This window comes from Macrobrachium nipponense, chromosome 43 (genome assembly GCF_015104395.2).
Source record: "Macrobrachium nipponense isolate FS-2020 chromosome 43, ASM1510439v2, whole genome shotgun sequence".
Lineage (NCBI taxonomy): Eukaryota > Metazoa > Arthropoda > Malacostraca > Decapoda > Palaemonidae > Macrobrachium > Macrobrachium nipponense.
This window is the reverse complement of record NC_061104.1, coordinates 27,464,493-27,485,447: the sequence shown is the minus strand read 5'-3', so window position 1 is coordinate 27,485,447 and position 20,955 is coordinate 27,464,493. Positions and strand designations below refer to the sequence as shown.

The 20,955-nt window shown below is 35.4% G+C and overlaps 1 protein-coding gene across 1 annotated transcript in view; it reads right to left on the bottom strand.

The window, feature by feature from the left end:
* LOC135213606 (nicotinate phosphoribosyltransferase-like) overlaps positions 1-20,382 on the bottom strand; it is a 133,002-nt gene extending 112,620 nt beyond the window's left edge. The window contains exon 1 of the mRNA XM_064247628.1: positions 20,177-20,382. Within this exon, the coding sequence (XP_064103698.1) occupies positions 20,177-20,264 (88 nt within the window). The 5' untranslated portion in view covers positions 20,265-20,382. The remainder of the gene's footprint in view (positions 1-20,176) is intronic.
* Positions 20,383-20,955: the final 573 nt, after the last annotated feature.

Here is a 20,955-nt window from a genome sequence, read left to right as displayed (position 1 = left end):
ACTAAGAAAAATCATTATCGTATTATTCCCTTTCCCTTTCTTCCTTATTATCCGTTTCGTGCCTTTTTCTTAAGTATTATTAAGTTATTGTCTTTTGGAATAACGACACTGTGCCACACTATTACAGTCTCGGCCCGCTACCTCGCTGACTCCGACAGCGTTATCTAAGCTGAAGCAAATATTATACCTACAAGAGGACTCCTAACTTATGCTTCTTGGAAATCATATTGAAACTTTGACTCAAAAACATCAAAAGTGAATGTAAACATGAGCAAATCCTTGATTAAGTAACATTAAGGGCAACAATCAAAATTGAATGTAAACATGAATAAATTCTTGAGTAAGTAACATTCAGAGAAACATAAAAACTGAATATGAATATGAACAAGTACTTGATTAAGTAATATTAAAAGAATCATCAAACTGAATTCAAATATGAGTAAATCACATTAAGAAACATGAAAAACTGAATGCAAACAAAATAAATCACCAAAAAAACAAGAAAACTGAAAGTTAAACATACATAAGCCCTTAAGTCATAAGTTATATAAATGCATGGTAGAAGCAAAAAATAATGGTAACTATCCAAGTTTACAGTACATGATTGGTTCAGTCCTCAGTCCTATTCTATCTAGGTGGATATCGTCTTTCTTTATGGAAAAATAAATTTCGTTTTTCATTGACGACACTTGATGGCTTCTTGTTTGCTGCGAACTGCTGCTTGGAGACAAGTCCTGGGAGAAAATATCCTTGTGTATTTGTATGCAATAACAAGTGTGTCCTTGACTTCCTACTGAGATTGTGTATTGTGTTTATGCAAAATTTCATTGGACATTCTTACTGTAATTTCTGAGTAACCTTGTACATTAAACAATATAACTTCACTGCTTGATACTAAACAAAATTGGCAACTCGGTTAAAGGAACCGGTTAGTGGTTATACTTGTAGGTTTCTTCTACTGTGACAACAATTAGTAAGCTTTCACCAATCAATATCTTGTTAGTAAGTTTTCAACAACTACTATCTTGTTAATGAGTCTTCATCAATTAACTTCTTGTTAGTGAGTCTTCATCAATTAATATCTTATTAGTAAGTTTTTTCATCAATCAACATCTAATGGATTGAACAAATTAATGTATTAATTACCCCTTCAATTATAATCATTTCTGAGACGAATTGTCTTATCTTAAAATCTCTTAATATCTATCTTAACCCGTCTTATTTATCTTTTACTTCTAAGAATGTTCTTATGGAACGATTAAACTTAATATACGTCTTAAAATTCTTATACTACGCATTGAACCGTTTCTTACATACCCAAATAATTCCCTTCAAGTCAAAATAAATTTGAAGTTAAGTGGCAACTTAACCAAAAAAAAATTGCTACAAACCAACTAATTAAAGTAAGAATTGCAACAATAAAAGATTATTCCTAAGTCAACCGGTGAAGGTAAACTTAGCAATAAAGAAATCAAATAAATACATGGGAATAATTGGATGAAATTAATATTTGTTCTTCTGTTTCACTGGAAAGTGACTCTTCTATTTCTTAGGTTATATCTAGTTCCTTCTTCTGGAATGTCTTCTGACGTCTCTGTCATTTCGGATTCTTCAACTTCTAGGTTCTCTTGACCTTGTCCTTGTTTATCCAAAATTCTTCTTCTTCTAATGATTCAGCATATGTGGAAGGCATTTGGTTATTCATTTTCTTAACCTTTATCTTAGTTTCTTGTACGTCTACGACCTTATATGGCCCTGTGAATTTTGTGGCTAAATTAAATTAATAATACCATTCTTACTCCTTCTTAATATAGACTTCATCTCTCCTTTCTTGTAGTTACTAGGCCTTAATCCTTCTTGATGTTCTCTATCATATTCTGCTGGGCTTCTTCTAGATTCTTGTGCAATTGCTTGTGGATTACTTTAAAGTTTCCGATTCTTATCTTCATGATATCTTCAGAGTAGTTAGGCTGTATTGGCTGATTCAGCCATGCATAAGATGTCTTGCATTTAATGATAATTGGACTAAAGATAAATTGACGTCCCAGTCAGGATCCTGTCCTACTGTGTGACGCAATACGTCTAAAACCTTCCTGTTATTCCTTCTACTAGGCCATTGCTAGCTGGGTGATACGGCGTATCGCTACCTTTTCTACCTTAAAGGCGTTACAAATTTCTTGAACTAACGAGTTGTTGAACTCGGTCCCATTATCAGAAATAATGAGCTGTGGGGCAGAATATCTGCAAAATATCTTATCAAAGAGAGCGGTTGCACATTCCTTGGCACTTTTACTAGTTAGTGGTACCAACTCTGTATATCTCGTGAGCGCGTCGATACATACTAGTATATTCTTATTCCCTTTACTCGTGGTATGAAGAATTTGTGATTAGATCAAATAATAGATACTCTTTTCGAAAGGAGTCTGTGGGATAGGATATTGCCCTAGTGGTACTTCCGTCTGTTCTTCCCTGTAGCTGTTGCATGTATTGCAGCTCTTCACATAATTACTACATCTTTGTGGATTCCCTTCCAATGGAAAGTTCTTTGGATTAATCTAATTGTCTCATCCCTTCCTGGGTGAGCTCTCATGTCATCATCGTGCATTAGCTCAATGACCTTGTTTCTTAGACTCTTAGGTACTAACCTTTTGTGCAGTACACCTAGAAATTGACCAAATGGGTCATATTCGTGACACATCCAAATTAATACGCCATCTATGTCCGTTAGTGCATCTGTGGGACATCCAACCTTCCTACCTAGTTCGGTTAATTCTTGTTGGCTGTGTTTTCTTTCGTTTCTAACGTATTTAAAAACAGTTCCCTTATATCTTCATCTCTTTCTTGTTCTTTGTTTTATGAAATTTTGCGGGAAAGCTCCTCTGTATAATGCATGGTGAGTACATTAACGTCTTTGCACATTGTTTCATTCTTTTCTTCTTCTTGACTTATCATATTTATACTATCACCTTGTGATACATATCTTGATAATGCATCTGCTACCTTATTCGTCTTCCCAGGGACATATTTCACTTCTATGTCATAATCTTGGGCTGTCATGAACCAACGGGCTCTTCGTCCAGAAAATTAGGGTTCTTTAGCATTTCTACTGCGGCTGAATGATCCGTGAACACGGTTATCTTGTAACCAAAAATGAATATATCTGAAATGCTTCTTTTAAAAGCGTCTATAATAGCTAGAGACTCGAGGTCTGTTACTGAGTAGTTCACTTCTGAGGGCTTTAATTTCCTACTGTAATAAGCTATGGCATTATACTTGTTATCTTGTCTTTGCATTAAACATGCTCCTATACAATGTGGCTTTGCGTCCGTGGCTAAAAAGAATCTTTGCCAGCAAAGTCTGGGAAGCTAAGTACTGGGGGATGTGTTAATCTTTCTTTCAATTCATCGAATGCTTCTTGCTGCTCGTCTGTCCATGTAAATGATACGTGTTCCTTTAAAAGTTCAGTTAGTGGAGCTGATATGACTGCAAAGTTCCCTATGAACTTGCGGTAAAAACCTGCTAAACCTAAAAATGACTTTACGTCCTTCTTGCACTGAGGTGTAGGATATTCCCTAATCGACTTAATCTTTGCGTCGTTTACTTCTACGCCCTTTTCACTTAGTGTATGACCAAGGTAGTCTATTTTCCTTTTAAGGAAGTTACATTTCTTTAGTTTAAGCTTCAGGTTGGCTTTTCTTAATCTCTTTAGGACTTCTCTGACTAAGTCTATATGTTCCTCTATAGTGTCTGTTGCTATTACCAAATCATCTATGTAACAGTGTACGTCTTTGCCTAGTAAATCGCCCAAAATTTTATCCATTAAATCTTACAAAAGTTACCGGGCTTGACTTTAGACAAATGCATTCTTACATACTGGTATCTGCCGTTACTAGTGGAAAAAAGCAGTCAAAGGTTTACTTTCTTCGTCTAGAGGGATTTGCAAGAATCCCTGCAATAAGTGGCGATAAGATCTCGCATTGACGGCATTGGATAAGGATCATTTTCAGTAATTTGGTTCAATTTTCTGAAATCCACAACTATTCTGTAAGTTTTGTCCCTTTTAGGAACTAGCAAAAGTGGAAAAGACCATGGGGATTTAGATGGTTCTATTATTCCTTGCCTATTCATTCTTTGTACTTCTTTCTTTCAATGAGCTCCTTCTGGGATGTGCTACTCTGTAAGCTGGTATGTAAATTGGCTTGGTGTTTGATGGAATGTCTATTCTTGTGCGTTATTTCGCGTGTATTTCCCAAGGTGTCGCCGTCTAGAGCGACTATATCATTATAATTCGCACAGTAAGTCTATGAATTCTTCTCTAACATGGTTTTCCCTTAATTTCCTTTAAATGAAATCCTATTTTAGCTCTTCTCAGTTTATGTCCTGAGCGTAATTTTCATTTCCTTTACTAATTGCTGCTACTGTTTCCCGTTCTACAACTCGGATATAGGTATGGAGTATACTTCTGCTAGCCTATCTCTGTACCTGGTGTTAACTTAACCTTTCTCCTCTGTTATTCGTAATCTGTAACGCTATTTTGCCCTGTCTGACTTCATGTAACTAGAAGAATAATGTATTCCGTTACTTGCGACTTTTCAGTAAGCGTGAAGAATTTCCTTCCCTTCAAAAATTGGATTTACTGTACATTCTACCCACGTACTTTCTCCTGGTTTAAGTCTTAATTCCCTTTCTAACTTTAAATAAGTGCATTGATTTGATTCTAAAAGGTTAATGATCTGTTGTGAACTCGTGATGCATTCTGGATATCTTCCCTCTGTCTTATCCTTCTTTAAGATACCTTTCATCGTGGGATTCTCTTGAGTCTGGGTTCTTTTAATTAACTTGCATAATGGTATTCTAGAAATCTCACGACCGTTGTTAATCACTAGTTGTTCTCTAGGGCATCAATGCTTATCCCTTGTCTAGCCATAGTGGATAACCTATCAGCAAATGGGCAAAAGCTAATTGTATATCTCTGGCTACCAGAACATTTTCTCTTAGAGCAATTCTTCCTAGCCTAAATGGAAAATCTAACTGTCCAATTACGTGGATATCATTACCCTGGACGTCTGTAATTCTACAATCTACCGCTGGATTCAAACTTAAGTGAGAAAAATCAATCGATACACCTTTTCTGACATTATATTCTTAGGACTTCCTGTATCAAAGAATGTAACAATAGGTTTCTCTAGACCGACATGTGCGGGAAATAACTGGCTATAATTATATTTCATTCCCTACATCAACTTTTTTTGCTAACCTGTGTAGCTGGCTTAGCCTTGACATTCGGACGTTCTCTCTGTTATAGAGGAAGATTCATTGTACCAGTAAGCAGAAAATTTTCCCATTGCGTCGTTCTGACCTTGGCGAAACTGATTGATAACCCTATGCTTGCTGTTTGATAGCATATCTATTTGGGACGGAATCTCCATTTCCTCTAGGTGGGGGAGATTGACTTTGGTTTCTACCTCTGCCTCTCGACTGAGATCTACCTCTAGGAGCTGAAACAAATTTATTTCTGCATTCTCGAGCACTATGTCCTGTTTTCTTATGGGAAAGGACAGAAGGCTATCCCTCGGCAGTCACTGGCATAATGTCCTCTCTTCTGACAGTTATAACACGTGACTGTCGAAAATCCTCCTTGAGAAGATTTACCTGGCATCTTATTCGATTTCTAGATGGTGTCCTAGATCTATTTGGACCTCTTTCCTTTTGTCCTATAGCGACTAAAGGTCTGTATATAGGATTCCCTTCAGGTCTTCTGCCTATGATTTTTGTTTCTCCTCCTCTTCAATCTCTGCTACATCATCGGACGTCTCCCACTTACGAGTCATCCTTGCAATAAATTCTGTTGGCAGGCTTCCAATCATTATTGCTAGTCTAAATATTTTTTTAACATGGCCCATTAGCATTTTTGCTTGCCTCCTTCTACCTCTATCCAACCGTGGATCCATGAAGTTACCCCATTCATTCATATTGTTATACAACTGAGAGCTAAACTCTTGATAACGTCTTTCGTCTAACTTAAATTGACGCACTATCCTTGCCAAGCTAGTAATGGATCTCTTTCACCAACTGTGGAATAAACCTTCCTAAAATACCGTTTCAGTTCTTCCCAATTCTTAAGATCTCGGTAAGTCTCGGAGTGAACGTACGTTCTAAGTCTCCTCCGGCTTCCCAAATCAAAGATAACTCTGGCTTCAATAAGCTTTTCTCTATCTGTCCCCGTTATGCTATCTAGGCGTGTCTCCACTTGCTCTATCCAGTTCTCTAAGTTACAAGCTAACTGACCATCCTTTCTTCCACAAAATTTAGCTATGTGATTAATCACATGTCCCTTATGTGTTCCCATTACGCTGCGCTCGAATTCGCGGACTGTGTACTTTCCGGCATGGTTAATTTCCTTGTTTGTCTTCTCGTGAGCACAGGCGATCTTACGTTCTGATAAGGAGGTCGGTCTTCCCCTTTGACCATTTCGACTCGTTATGGAAATTTTTTTCTTATACTGGAGTATCATTGAAAGTATCAGTTATGACAGTAATATCCCAAACCCCAAAGAAAATAATGATAATGACAATAAATTGTTTTTTCTTAAGTATTCGATCACCATAAGAAATAAAAGAATTTTCCCCAGAAATATTCTCAAAGTCTTACGTTACCGGTAAGCGATTCTTAAACAACGACAAAAAACCCATCTTAACAGTACTGGTTAAAACGATACTGAACTGACCATAAAGTGTACGCTAACGAGAGACCTCCCGTGAATTACCCTTGTTATCCTAAACAAACAAAACTAAAAAACAAGCAAAACATTCATTCGATGTAACAAGTAAAAAGCAAATACTAAAAGAACAAAAAAAAAAATCAAAGTATAAGAAATCACAAAAAACAACCAAAATCACAAAAAATCAAAATAAAATGACACAATCTAAATTAAAATTAAAATTTAAAGTTATTGGTTAGTAAATACAAATGTTCGGGAAAAGGTCTTAGTAGCTGATTAGTTATAATTAGTAAAATGAAGAAATATAGAGTTTCGTTGCCAAAAAAAAGGTTCAGTGTGAAAATCTTTTAATCTTGAAATACCAGAAATTGTCTAACTGAAATGTTAATCGCGTAATTTACTTTCAATAAAGTTTGATGTTATGTAAGTGTGAGGATTATTTTATTTTGGACTTAACTTCTTTCGTCGTCGTCGGACTCCCAGGGTTTTACGTCTGACAGCTGCGTTCGCCTACCAGCGCGTTGAATGATGCGTTGTTACGTCTGCGGGGAAGGGGACTTCTCTCTCTCTCTCTCTCGATTGCGTTGACTGATGCGTTTTCGGAATTGTTTTCTTTCCTCTTGATATATTCTTTATGCGTTCGACATCTTGTTCTTCTAGTGGAACGACTGTTCTTGTTCTTCAGAGTGGAGTTTTACTTTCGCAAAGTGTGGGTGGCTTTTTTTTGGAGCGCTTTTATTGTTACAACTCGGTAACTGTCTTTGTATTTGGGGAAGCACTGGTAACTGTCTTTGGGTAGAACTTCTATTTTGAGTGGCGTGAATGGATTGAAATCTCTTATGCCGACACTAAACTTTTGATTCTGTTTCGCTGCCGCTGTTTTTAACTGTCATTCGTGTCTTCGTATCACGTCGCTAATCACCATTTCTTTGCTGTCTCTTTTGTCTCTTCCTATCCTTACCACTCGACATCAATTAAATCTTGTCACTATATCAATCTTTATCTCATCGTATCCCGTCGCTCTGCCACAATAAAATCTGTGACGGTACTTACTTTCTTTACACAGATCTAAGGTAACGTGTGCCGTGGAGGCTGTACTTTGGGGAATTAGGTAAAGGGGTTCTGTTAGGATGAGAAATTAATTGATATGTTTCTTTGCATTAAGTTTATTCTTCGTTAGGGGTTCTTACACATGTTTTCCACCTTCTGAGTTACTGGGCTCTTGGACTGATAAAACTTAATTGGCACTTGTTGCAATTACGAGTCTATAGGCACGAGGGAAATTACTGAGTATTGATTGTCACTTTCACTGTCTTTGATTGCTTCGCACACCAACACTTTTGCACCTGTTCTTCTTCTGGGGAGGGGATTCTTCTGTCTTTCTCTGTTTCACGGCCATGCCACTGCAGTTCTCCCCTCAGGCTCCCCAGGTTGCTTCTCTCTTGGCTTCTCTGTTCCCCCTTTTTCTTTTTCTCTCCCTTTTCTGCTTGCTCTCTCTCTGTCTCGCCTTTTGTTCAGTTGAAATCTCCTTAGCCCCGCCTTTGGATTTTTGGATTTTGACTGGGTGTGGCATTTTCTGAAAGACTTCTTGTGCCTTAGTGGCTGCAAACATTATACAAGACCGCCTTCCTGTCAGGTCTTCTACAGTAATTCGTAGGCTTTGAATTTGTATACGCCTCCTTCTTCATGTCCTGGCTTCTAAGGGGCGTATCCCTTGGTAACCTCATAGGTCATTCGTTGATACCCCTTTTGGGCTGTCTTATGACCAACACTCATGGCTTTTGATTCGTCGATACTAGAGGCCTATATTTGGGAGGGTGGAGCACTTAAGAGTTCGGCACTCCCCTCCTTTGAACAACGGGTCATAGAATTCCTTTTTAACGTATGCCAGATGGCTCTCTCTGACCTGTTCACGAAAGGAACGGCGATTAGTCATAGGCGCTAATGAGAGTAGTTTCCAATTTCTCGAATATGCCTGAGCGATATCCTTCGTCGCCCATAATCTCTTGTTGGTCACTAATCGCTGGTACGGACAGAGGCTTTTTGGGGGAGATGAAAACCAGATGTCTAATGGCTAAAAGCCTAATGTTTGGAGTAACAAAATCCCTTCACTAAGAAAAATCATTATCGTATTATTCCCTTTCCCTTTCTTCCTTATTATCCGTTTCGTGCCTTTTTCTTAAGTATTATTAAGTTATTGTCTTTTGGAATAACGACACTGTGCCACACTATTACAATATATACGTGTATATATATATATATATATATATATATATATATATATATATATATATATATATATATATATATATATATACATATATATATATATATATATATATATATATATATATGATATACATATATATATATATATATATATATATATATATATATATATATATAAAATGAAGAATTTACTGGTAACTTTTGCCAGATACATATGTAATTGTAATAAACAGAATGCCCTCTTAACTTCCCAATTCGCGAGGTCACGTTGCCGACCTGACCTCGTTGTGATAATGGGACACAGGTTCGTTTCCACCAACCGGTCATAATTACGTACTTCAAATTTCATATACGATAGGTTAAGCCTCTGCTGACCTAAGCAGTGAATTAGTACCTGGTAGTTGGTCGACTGGGGGAAAACTCAGGGTAGTACCACATCTAAGCTAAGGTTAATAGTGGTGTATGTCGGAGAAGGAGCAGGCATAGGCGTCAAAGATTATGGATTCAAGAGATTGATGCTGAAAGGCCAGAGTTTGGAATTCCGCTTTGGACATCTATTCCCAGGCTTGATAAATAATCCAGATAAGTTTTATGACTTCTTCAGAATGACAACTGAACAATTTAAAATGTTAAGTGGAGTTAGCTGAAACCTACATAAGAAAACAAAACGCCAATTACCGACTGCACTTTCAGTTGAGGAAAGAATGGCGCCATTTTCCTAAGGACTCATAGTGGTCACCTCTCAGCTGACCCACCGTGCCTGACGAAAAAATGGGTCCGCCCGAGTCACTGACTGACTCGCCTCGACTCCCCTCGACTCGGCATGACTCGACTCGCTTGGTGCAGTCACCCATTTGAATTAATGTGGCGATTCAAGATGAGTCATGAATCCTCTTGACTCGTCTTGACTTGACTCGACTCGCTTGGTGTAAACGCAGCCTAAGGGAAAGTTTCCGTAGAGTGTTAACCTTCCGATTTTTTTTTTTTTTTATTCTTTTAAGTTGAGGTTATTAGCTCCATGACGTTCTTTTCAACCTGGATGCAATGCACCAAAGTCGACTGTTCGCAATATTATGTATAATAAATTAACTGCTTAAGTCACGGGGTACAATGGACTTGAACAAAATGTTCCAAGTTGCTTCTCCCCGACACATTCGACTTTGAACTCCCGTGAGAGGAGAGATTGGAGCCGCTGACACACGCCTTTCCTGTCATCGTCTGGTCTAATCAGGAACAACTGCTCACACAGTCACACTAGCTGAATCATTGCCGTCTCTTCGAAGTTAGATGACTTAGGACATATGGCGCTCTCAAATCATAGTGTTAAGCAATACAAACATGAAAACCTGAGTCTCGATTTTTACGTTCAGTTAACAGAAAATCGAAATGCAATCTGGATACCAATAGTCCTATGTAATTTTCTAAAATTTATACGATCGGGAAGTGATTTAATCCAGCTCTGTCTTACCAATATACGAAATATGGATATCTCAGTTACCACTTTCATTTCAGCTGACCACAATAGGTTATAAGTGATCATTATATTTACCGTCTCGATACACACACTTGCCTTCTCCACTTTTTAACGATAAAATGTGTCGTGATCCACCGCTACTTCAGTTCAGTAACCCATTTCTCCCGATAATTACGAAAAATATCATCAATAATGATCTTGTTGTGCGCCCCACTCAATTACCGTTACCATTGTTTGTATACCTCATAACTGCCATGAACAACGTTTTTATTACCAAGACTGTGAACTGGAATACAAAAAGGACAAAAAATTACAGAAGTAAACCTTCAAATATATATTATATATATATATATATATATATAATATATATATATATATATATATATATATGGGGATACAATCCACAATGAAGTAAAATCCTCATGTAGTTTAAAATATATATTTCTGTACAAGATTAAAGCTTTCGACCATCAACTGTGGTCTTGTTCACTAAGACCACAGTTGATGGTCGAAAGTTTTAATCCTGTACAAGAATATATATTTTAAACTACAAGAGGATTTTACTTCATTGTGGATTGTATCCCCATTTACTTAGAGGTACGACATAGTACCTGGCTTCTGCATATATATATATATATATATATATATATATATATATATATATATATATATATATATATATAATATATATATATATATATATATATCTATATACTATATATATATATATATATATATATATATATATATATATATATATGTATATATACGGGTATATATATATATATATATATATATATATATATATATATATATATATATACATAGTATATATATATATATATATATATATATATATATATATATATAATTTGAAGAGTTATGTAAAATTAAACTCCTAACAAAAAATGAATGCTTAAAAAGTCCCATTTCTTTACTAGGAAGGGTTTCAGCGTACTGTTTACAAGAGACACTGCTTTGAGAGCGACTTTACCTTTACCATTACAAAATAAAAATCATGGATACCGTTCTGTACCTCTCAATACTGAATACAGTACTCCCCTCATTGGACAAATTAAAAGATACACTAATTGTTCAATTTAGTTTTCGAACCTACCGAAAACAATATGAAACGCCATGCAACGATCACAATATCAAACAAAATCATGAGTTACGACCTAAACCACATTTTAATCGACAATAAAATCACAATGAAGGAATATGATGAAAAAAAATAAGCAACAGTCCCTATCTCGTTTGGACTCAATTAGTTTCAAACAACGACCAGACCGGCGGCGATGACGCCAGAATTACATCATTGCACCAAAGAAAAAAAGTTGACTTGATGAGAGAAACAAAAAGTAAATTAAGGCAAAATTGCTGTTGTTAGACACATATGCAGACAGAGTGACAGACAGACAGACGGATAGACAGACTCGCCTCCACTTGCACATTCCATCACTCGGGCGCGCTCACACATACACAAACAAACACACAGTGTGTGGTCGACTGACATACTGTAATTGTCCACAACACAGTGGCTATGGTACAGCGTAAAATCTTGAGACCTTTGTAACCCAGACCACAGTTAAACCAGTTTTCCTTTGCTTTATATAAACAACCAAGTTAACGCACGCACACACATAAACTCATTTGCATATCTAGAATCATAACGTCGGGCGACGCGACGCTCATTTTGATAAACTCCTCTGACTAACCTTAGCAGACGTCACGTGAGGCTCCAACTGGTATCGTGAATATGATGTATTTTATTTATCTCGTGACTGAGACCCTAGATAATTGGACTGTAACTTTGAAAGAGAGAAAGAAACAAAGAGGAGAGGAGAGAGAGAGAGAGGAGAGAGAGAGAGAGTAGAGAGAGAGAGAGGAGAGAGGGGAGAGAAGACGAGAGAAGACATGAGGAGGACGAGAGAGAGAAGAGAGAGAGAGAGCTTATGCTGGCACAAATTCAAAATAATCTTATTTTACAAACGTCTGCTTCATGATAAAGTACTGGCTAACATTGACCCCAAACTTAAATAAGTGAGACTACTGTTTTTTTTTTTTCATCTGTCCATCCGCCTGTGGTGTTTTTGTATGGTAACACTGCGTCCCGGGCTTTAGATAGTTACGCTATGTGTAAGTTTTAGGTAAATAAAAGGATATCTGGGTGTACATTTGCAACTGAAAAGTGTTTTAATAATTTACTGTATGCGAATTACACCGTTAATATTCGAAATAGGATATTATAAAATGTAAGCTGAATGTAACTATCTAAAGCCCGGGACGCAGTGTTACCATACAAAAACACCACAGGCGGATGGACAGATAGAAAAAAACAGAGTATAGTTTTTGACATTTTACGAATAAATCCAAAATTATTCTCAAATTCATTATTTCAAATATTAAACACTCTTAGTTACTAAAACTGATTCCCATGACAAAGCTTACAAGTAACTTTAATTATAGTATAAAATAAAATTCAATTAGTTTACTACTAAACTACAACTATGGTTCATCTCCTTCCCCTGACCTTACCTACGTAACACAATATAACACGAAGAGACTTTTCATCACAAGAACTAGATAAAATAAAGATAAAGGGAATAAACCATTAAAGTTTTCGTACTAGGCAATAGTGCCAAACTGACACCAAAATTCCTAGTAAAAGTGTACATATATTACATATATATATATATATATATATTATATATATATATATATATATATATATATATATATATATATATATATATCATATATATCATATATATATCATATATATATATATATATATATCATATATATATATATATATATATATATATATATATATATATATATATATATATATATATATATATATATATATATATAATATATATCATATATATATATATAGGCATATATTATAAATTATATATATATTAATAATATTATTATATATATATAATATTCTATATATTATATATATATATATTATATCCCTATATATCTATAGGCAGCCCCGGGTTCTGGCGGGTTCGGCTTACGACGTTCCGAGGTTAAGGCGCTTTTCAATTATATTCATCAGAAATTATTTCCAAGGTTACGACGCATGTTCCAGGGTTACGAGGCCTACAACACTGATCTGGCAGAAGAAATATGACACCAAAAATGCAAAATAATCAATATTTGAAGGTTTTTGTTGATGAAACAAAAATACAATAAGAATGCAGTTTACATAGTTTTCAATGCACCCCAAAGCATAAAGTAAGGTTTTCTTAGATTTTTGACGATGTTCCAGCTTACGAAGATTTTCTGCTTACAACACATCTCAAGAACGGAAACCCCCGTCATAACCCGGGGACTGCCTGTATGTATACCCTATACCTAGATAGATATATATATATATATATATATATAGATATATATATATATATATATATAATATATATATATATATATATATAGATATATATATATATATATATACACACACACCCGGTATATACTATACATAATATATATAAAAGTTCAGTAGTGGAAGCACAAGCACGTGCAGCTGAAGATTTCATGGGAAATAAAAATTAAGCACTGCACCACCAATATGTCCATCAACCATCTTTGGAAAATTATTTGGTCCAGGCCATGATAGAATTTTCTAACTAGCAAACATCAAAGTCATGTTTAGTTAGTCCACAACCAAATGTCAACGTAAGGAACCTAAGCTGCGTTATGGATCAGACTACATTCTTAGGTAACAGAATTTTCAATTTTTTCAGTCACTGCAGACTACGTTCAAGGAAGGATGGAAGGAAAAACTGTCCTTTTACATATGTAAACTGGTTAATTATACACTTCAATGACAGACCCAGCTTAGATATCAAGTATACAATAACTACCGAGGTAAAAAATCAAAACCAAATAACAAAAAAAATTTTTAATTCAAAATTTGCTTCTAAACTCTTTAAAAGGCAATGGCAGATAACAAAACTTTCAAAAGAAGCCTAAAAGGAATTTCTAAACCCTTTAAAGGCAATGGCTAACAATATTACTTTCAAAAGAACCCCAGAAGAAATTTCTAAACCTTTTAAAGGCAATGGCAGAAAAATTTTTCAAAAGAAGCCTAAAAGGAATTTCTAAACCTTTAAAGGCATTAACAGATAACAAAACTTTCAAAAGAAACCTACAAGGGATTTTTAAACCCTTCAAAGGCAATGGCAAATAAAACTTTCAAAAGAACCTAAAAGGAATTTCTAAAGTTTAAAGGCAACGGCAGACAATAAAACTTTCAAAATTCCATAAAAAGAATTTCTAAACACTTTTTAGCACTGGTTATCTGCCTTTTTATTATCAGACACTTCTAAGAGGTGGTCCTTCCCTCCATGGCCCCACTTCATTTATAAATAAAATTCCCTCCCAGATTTAAAGGAAAATTATAAAATACTCTATCTTAAAAAAAAAAAAAAAAAAAAGATAAAAGGGATGTTTTTATTCTTTTAGGAAGGAATTAGCGAGATACTTGACACTGCTTCTTAGCTACTAGACCTTGAATGCATTGTTGAACAAAGCCAGAAAGTGCACAGCCTCAAGTCCCCTTACATTCAGCCAGTCTCTGTATTTGGTCTTGACAGCAACAAGCATAGAAAATGCAGCTTCACAAAGATGCATGGATCAGAACATACTGATTATCCAAACGAGTCCATCTACAGTAGTAGACTAAAGGAAACTAACATAAAAAGGTGATACTTTTGCTTTTTTTCATAAATTCTGAATATTTATTCCTCACTCTTGTTAAGAGATTAACAAATATATAATTAGAGAATTTTTAATTTTTCCCTAGGGCCACTACCCAACCCTGATTAAGAACTACTGCTTTAAAGGCAATGGCAGACAAAACTTTCAAAAGAAGCATAAAAGACATTTTTAGATGCTTTAAAGGCAATGGCAGACAGCAAAACTTTCAAAAAAAAAAACCCTGAGAGGAATTAAGATCCTAAAATCTTAAATGAGAAAATGCTCTCAATGCATTAACCAAGAAAACAAAATCAGTTTGAGACACCATTATGGGAATATCAATGTGATATGCCAGCTTGCTTTGGAAAATTGCTCTAAGTACATCAAACACTTAAGAACGAAACATTAACTTGGGTGAATAAGGTAAAATTTCTTCACTCTCAACTGGAACATCATCTAATCTGTCAACCATTTCCAAAATCAATATAAATGTCCATACTATACCAGAACAATTACCTTCACTGAGAAATTGGCACACATGGAGTACTAGTAGTAACCGTATAATGCCTGGATTCCTTAACATTATATTAAACATATTATATCCTGGATTCCTTAACATTTTATTAAATATATTATATCATATTACTATACACATGCAAAATCACTAACAGAGCTATATACAGCATCCCAAAAATCAAGAATCATTTATAAATTGGGGTTTATTTTCCTGAAACACCAGGATATAGACAAAGGAAACACATTCAAAAGCCTAATATTGTATAATCAACTTCATATGTCTGGTTCTCAGTGTGCAAAATAAAACAAAATAGATTAAATCTCATTGTAAAACATGAAAAAGTGGTGAAACCACACTGCAAAGAACGCAACAAAATACAATAGATAAGCCAAGCATCAACATCATCTCTAAGTCAGCATTTACTTTTATGGGGGTTAGATAAAATGGGTTCCCTCCACTTTTCTATTTGTCTGAATCCTCATTAGTACTCTCAGTCCTATCCTATCCTCCTCATCCAAGACTCTGTGAGCAATTCTACAGGTCTTTGTCCTATTACTTCCCTATCTACTGCTTTTTTAGCCAACTGTTCCTGATCACACCTCACCACATGTCCAAATCATTTCAACCTTAGAGATCTGTGTTTTTTCTGGCCTCTTGATAATACACCTCCCCAAATTCATCATTTGTTACGATCTTGCTGTTATACTCCAGGCATGAACCTTAACATTTTAAAGTCCCATATTCTAAAAAGTGCCTCCATTTTTCTCGTACATGCCCATGTTTCATTGCTAAGAGTAACACAAGCCTTATGAACTCCAGTACTCTTGCTCTCTACAATCACTGGGCCTTTTTATTAAACAGAAGTCTGGATACCACTGTGCGGTTCATCTATGCTTAGCCACAGTACTCTATTCAATGCTCTCAACTCCTGCTTCAAACTGCCCATCTATTACAACCAGGATCTCGCCTCCCTCTTCCCCAATTGATCTTCTAATGCATTTTGGACATCAAAAACCTTTTACTTCATGAATACTTTGTGGTCCTAAGAACCTCTTGTAATACCATCTGCTACATTCAATCCAGAATTCACCCAAACACCTTTCCCACAAAAACCACATAGCTGCTTTCCTGACTGCAATTTTTCCTCTGTTTCATTTCCAGTCAACATAAGTGTGTGACGTATTTTGCACAATTTTCCAAAACATTGTTTTGCCTATACTGTACTGATTTTCAGCCCTCTCCTCTTCATCCCAATCTTTCATCTTTTAAACATTTCTACCATCTCGTCTTCAGATTCTGTTATTAGCACTAGGTCATCTGTATAAAGCAGCTACTAGAGGGCCCTTATTTGCACTTCTTTGTAGCATCAACCATTTTGTGTATTAAGATACATAAGAAAGGGTTCAACTATATCAGTGATGGACACAAACATTTATCTCAAATTCTTATACACCTGCCAGTCTTCACTCTAGTACTCACCCAAATACCTTTCCCACTACCACATGACCAGTTACCTGACAGAACATTTTCCTTTGCTTCTTTTCCAGTCAGAATTGACGCTACTGTTGACTAATATAGTGAATATAAGGTTAAAATTTATCTCAACATAATTCAGCACCTCAAATAAAAATTGAAAGCTAACATCTCAAATGTCTTCACATTCCTGAAGACTAGACATATCTGACATTATTTGACATAATTAACATGACATTTTATCTCACTTATGTACCACAAGTAGCAAATAATTGCCAAACATTTTTGGTGGAAGATTTGCATCAGATAATATGGTCAAGGCCTGGCAAAAAATGAATTAATGAATTATTTGCTGACAGGCAAATCTACCGAGAACAAAAATGTTCTAGTGTGAGAGAAATAAAAGTAAAAAAACTAACACTACACTAAAAAAAATCAGGTAATCAAAACTGTCTTAGTGCACAAAAATAGAACTTTCTGAAAAAACAAAATTTCCTATTAAAAAAGCCGATATATGACATGGCTGTTTCACTTGCCCAAATTTTTTTTACTAAAGTACAAGAAGTACTAGCCAAGCATATGCAAAACTGCAGACAATACAGTACATTATGGTACTTACATACTTTCTACTCATTTAACTCTAGTCCCTATCTATTTTACACATATGCTCCTGATCTGCAGTATCCCAAAGGTCTCAAGATTTATAGTGATGACAATCAACATTACTAATGGATGCTCATCTCTCTCCTGAGGTCCTGGTCTGCATAACTAATGAAAAATTATATCGTATGATAAAAAAAAGCAGATGCTACTGTACTGCTAAGAAACAGAAGGAATGACAGTAGGCTGACATTGAAATGGATACCTATTGTACCAAATTAAAAACTAAACACAAAATACAGTATGAATAAAATTCAGTATTCCTAATCTTATTCTTATACCCCAAGTAACTGGGTAATACTACAGTAGTATACAAGAGATTACAAATTCAGTCCCACTTCTTAAATCTCAATGAACTACTGAAAGGGGAAAACTGGAGCCACATGAATATGATGGACCTGTAAGTGGAACAAAAGGCCACAGATAAAGTGGAAAACAGCTTCCTTTCTTCCCACATAGAATTCCAAAAAAGTCCAAGTAACTCAACATTTACTGCCTTATCCTATATGTATTGTACATTACGACCTTTCTAAACAAATTTCCTGATTTCATACAAAAAGAAGATACGTATTGTACTTCAGTAATTCCTATCACATACAAAGAGAATGTAAAATGATACAACCCCCAGAATATGTGACCTTGGTTTATCAATAAGAGCCCCCTTATATACAAGTTATACTATTTTGTGCTATTCCTTCCTTCCTTCCTTCTTATCTAAAACTAATAAAAATAACTTGCCTTGCAAACAAATACTATACTGGCAGTCCCAGAGTTAGATGGGCTTGGCTTATGAGGCTCTTCAAATATTCATCAAAAATTATTTCCCAGTTTATGACGCTTGTTCTGGGGTGAAGACACCAATCAAACAAAAAAATATGGCTCAAAAATGGCAGAATGGTCAACATTTTTTAAGAAAAAACTCAATACAATGCAGGCCACATCATTTTCAAGACACCCAAAGGATTGAAAGTAAGGTTTTCTTATGATTTTATTTCATGATATTTCGGCTTACAACGATTTTTGGCTTAAAATGCAGTATAAGAACAGAACCCCTGTATATAAAAATCATATCAAAGCACAGAATGCTAACCCAAAATCATATCTACATTCCTTCTATATGTGTCTCTAACCATAGTGTGTGTGGCTACTTTGGAGTACAGTATTATACCTGGCTTCAAATGATCAAGCTCCATAATATTAAATATACTGTACCATATTTTCTAAAGAATGGTTTATACTATTCAGATTAATAATTCTCCCAAGATATCAAGGGAAGTAAATTTTTATTGATACCAATCAAATATGAGTTCCAAATTAGTCCTAATTTTCATTGTTGCTTACTGTTATTTACAAAATCTCAAAGCCTAAACAAAAGCTGCTACACATACCATCAGCACCAAGAAACTGTTATTATTCATATGGTAATCAGCTCTTACTGAAATACATGAATTTTGGAATAGATGGCTATTCAAATTCTTGTAAACACAGTGTTTTGTTGTACAATGCAGCTGATAGTGGTAGGTTGTAATTGATCATGGTAAGCTGTCATACCAGTTCAAATTATGCATGATCAAAGCCTACCTAACCTAACCTACTCCATGCGACAAACTGTAATACCACTCTGCATTTCTAACAGGCGATCTTTAAGTTAAAACTCAACCTATGGATAAATTTTCTTAAAACTTTACTTAGTAATTATATCCTAAGTATAATTTCAACTAAATAAGTGGTGTAGAATGAAAATAAAAGGATGCAAATGCATTGGTACATAACAGTTCTTCAGTTGACTGGAGGCCAATTCTTGATCAATTTAATGCACTGCCTTTTACTACTGGGTTTTAACAGTTCAGCTAACAAATTCCCAAGGTAGCAATGCTCGACACCTAGGCTACTAAATAGCCAAGCTAAACAAAGTAAACGTAGATTATTGTGAAATTGGTAAATTTGTCTTGTCATTTTTACTACCTACCTAGGTAGTAGTTCAATGGCAATCTAGATTTTCTTATGCAATATCGTAGTTTAGTTTACCCAAGCAGAACTATTTTAAACAGACGAACGAGCCTCCTTAAAGTTACACTAGATTAGGTATAGTTACCGAATAGAGTAAGGATTGCCTAGGTCAACATGTACGAGGCCGAATAGGCTAGATCTAACCTTAAAGGGGCGTGTCGCCGAGACACGTGAAATCTCTAAGATTCTAAAAAGCAACGACATGTCAGTCATACTTCTTACAGTATTCATAATGAATTAAATAACATTCAACTAAAATACAACAATGTTTCTTTGGGGTTTCACGACACTAAATCAAGACGTGATTCCGTGCCCGATGAAGTTTGAGTTTACCGTAACCTTACAAAAAAAAAAAATTGTCATTATCACTTACCAGTCAGAAGTGGCTGGATGACACCATTCTGAGAGTGTTTATTCCGGATACGGTCAGATGAGACTTCTACCCGATCTCCCGTTAGCATGATTTCGATTTTGCTTTAAGTCACCAAAAAATCTAAAGCGAAACGTAGACGTCTGACGTTCTTCCACGTTTAAATTCGTCTGCTGTTGTCTCGCGTTGTGTCACCTGGAGCACTATAAATGAAGAATATTCAAAGAAAGTTACAAGAGAGGTGCAATGCAACTAAAGTAAGCATCGTGAACTTATATCTTTTCTCATAAAAAAGTAATTTTGTAGACTTGAACACTTTTTAATAACCATATACTTACTCTTATATCATCTATGAAAATAGGCGGAGCTTGCGCAGACGACTTTGTGGGCGGGAAGATCTCGAGGTCACAGAAGGACATGAAATGCATACATATCGCAGTTAGACATTGTGCATGTTATGAAAAATTGCTTTGTCACTAAATATCTGCTATGCAGGTATTTAAGCAGAGATCAAGAATTATAGATGCAGCACCTATAAATGGAAAAACTTTAGGCCTTATACCACGTGTCATGCAAGTTAAAAGATCACAAAGCAAGACATATTTTGCCTGGCGCTGGTTGTCAAAATAAAAGGTGTGTGTGTGTGTGTTTATCGTGATCATATAGCATTTTTCCTCGCTATTTATTTTATTCATTATCTAATATGCATAAAGATAAGGTATTGTGACAGCGAATACATAATTGTGCTGTATTTTTCATATGACGCGAAAAGAAATGATGAA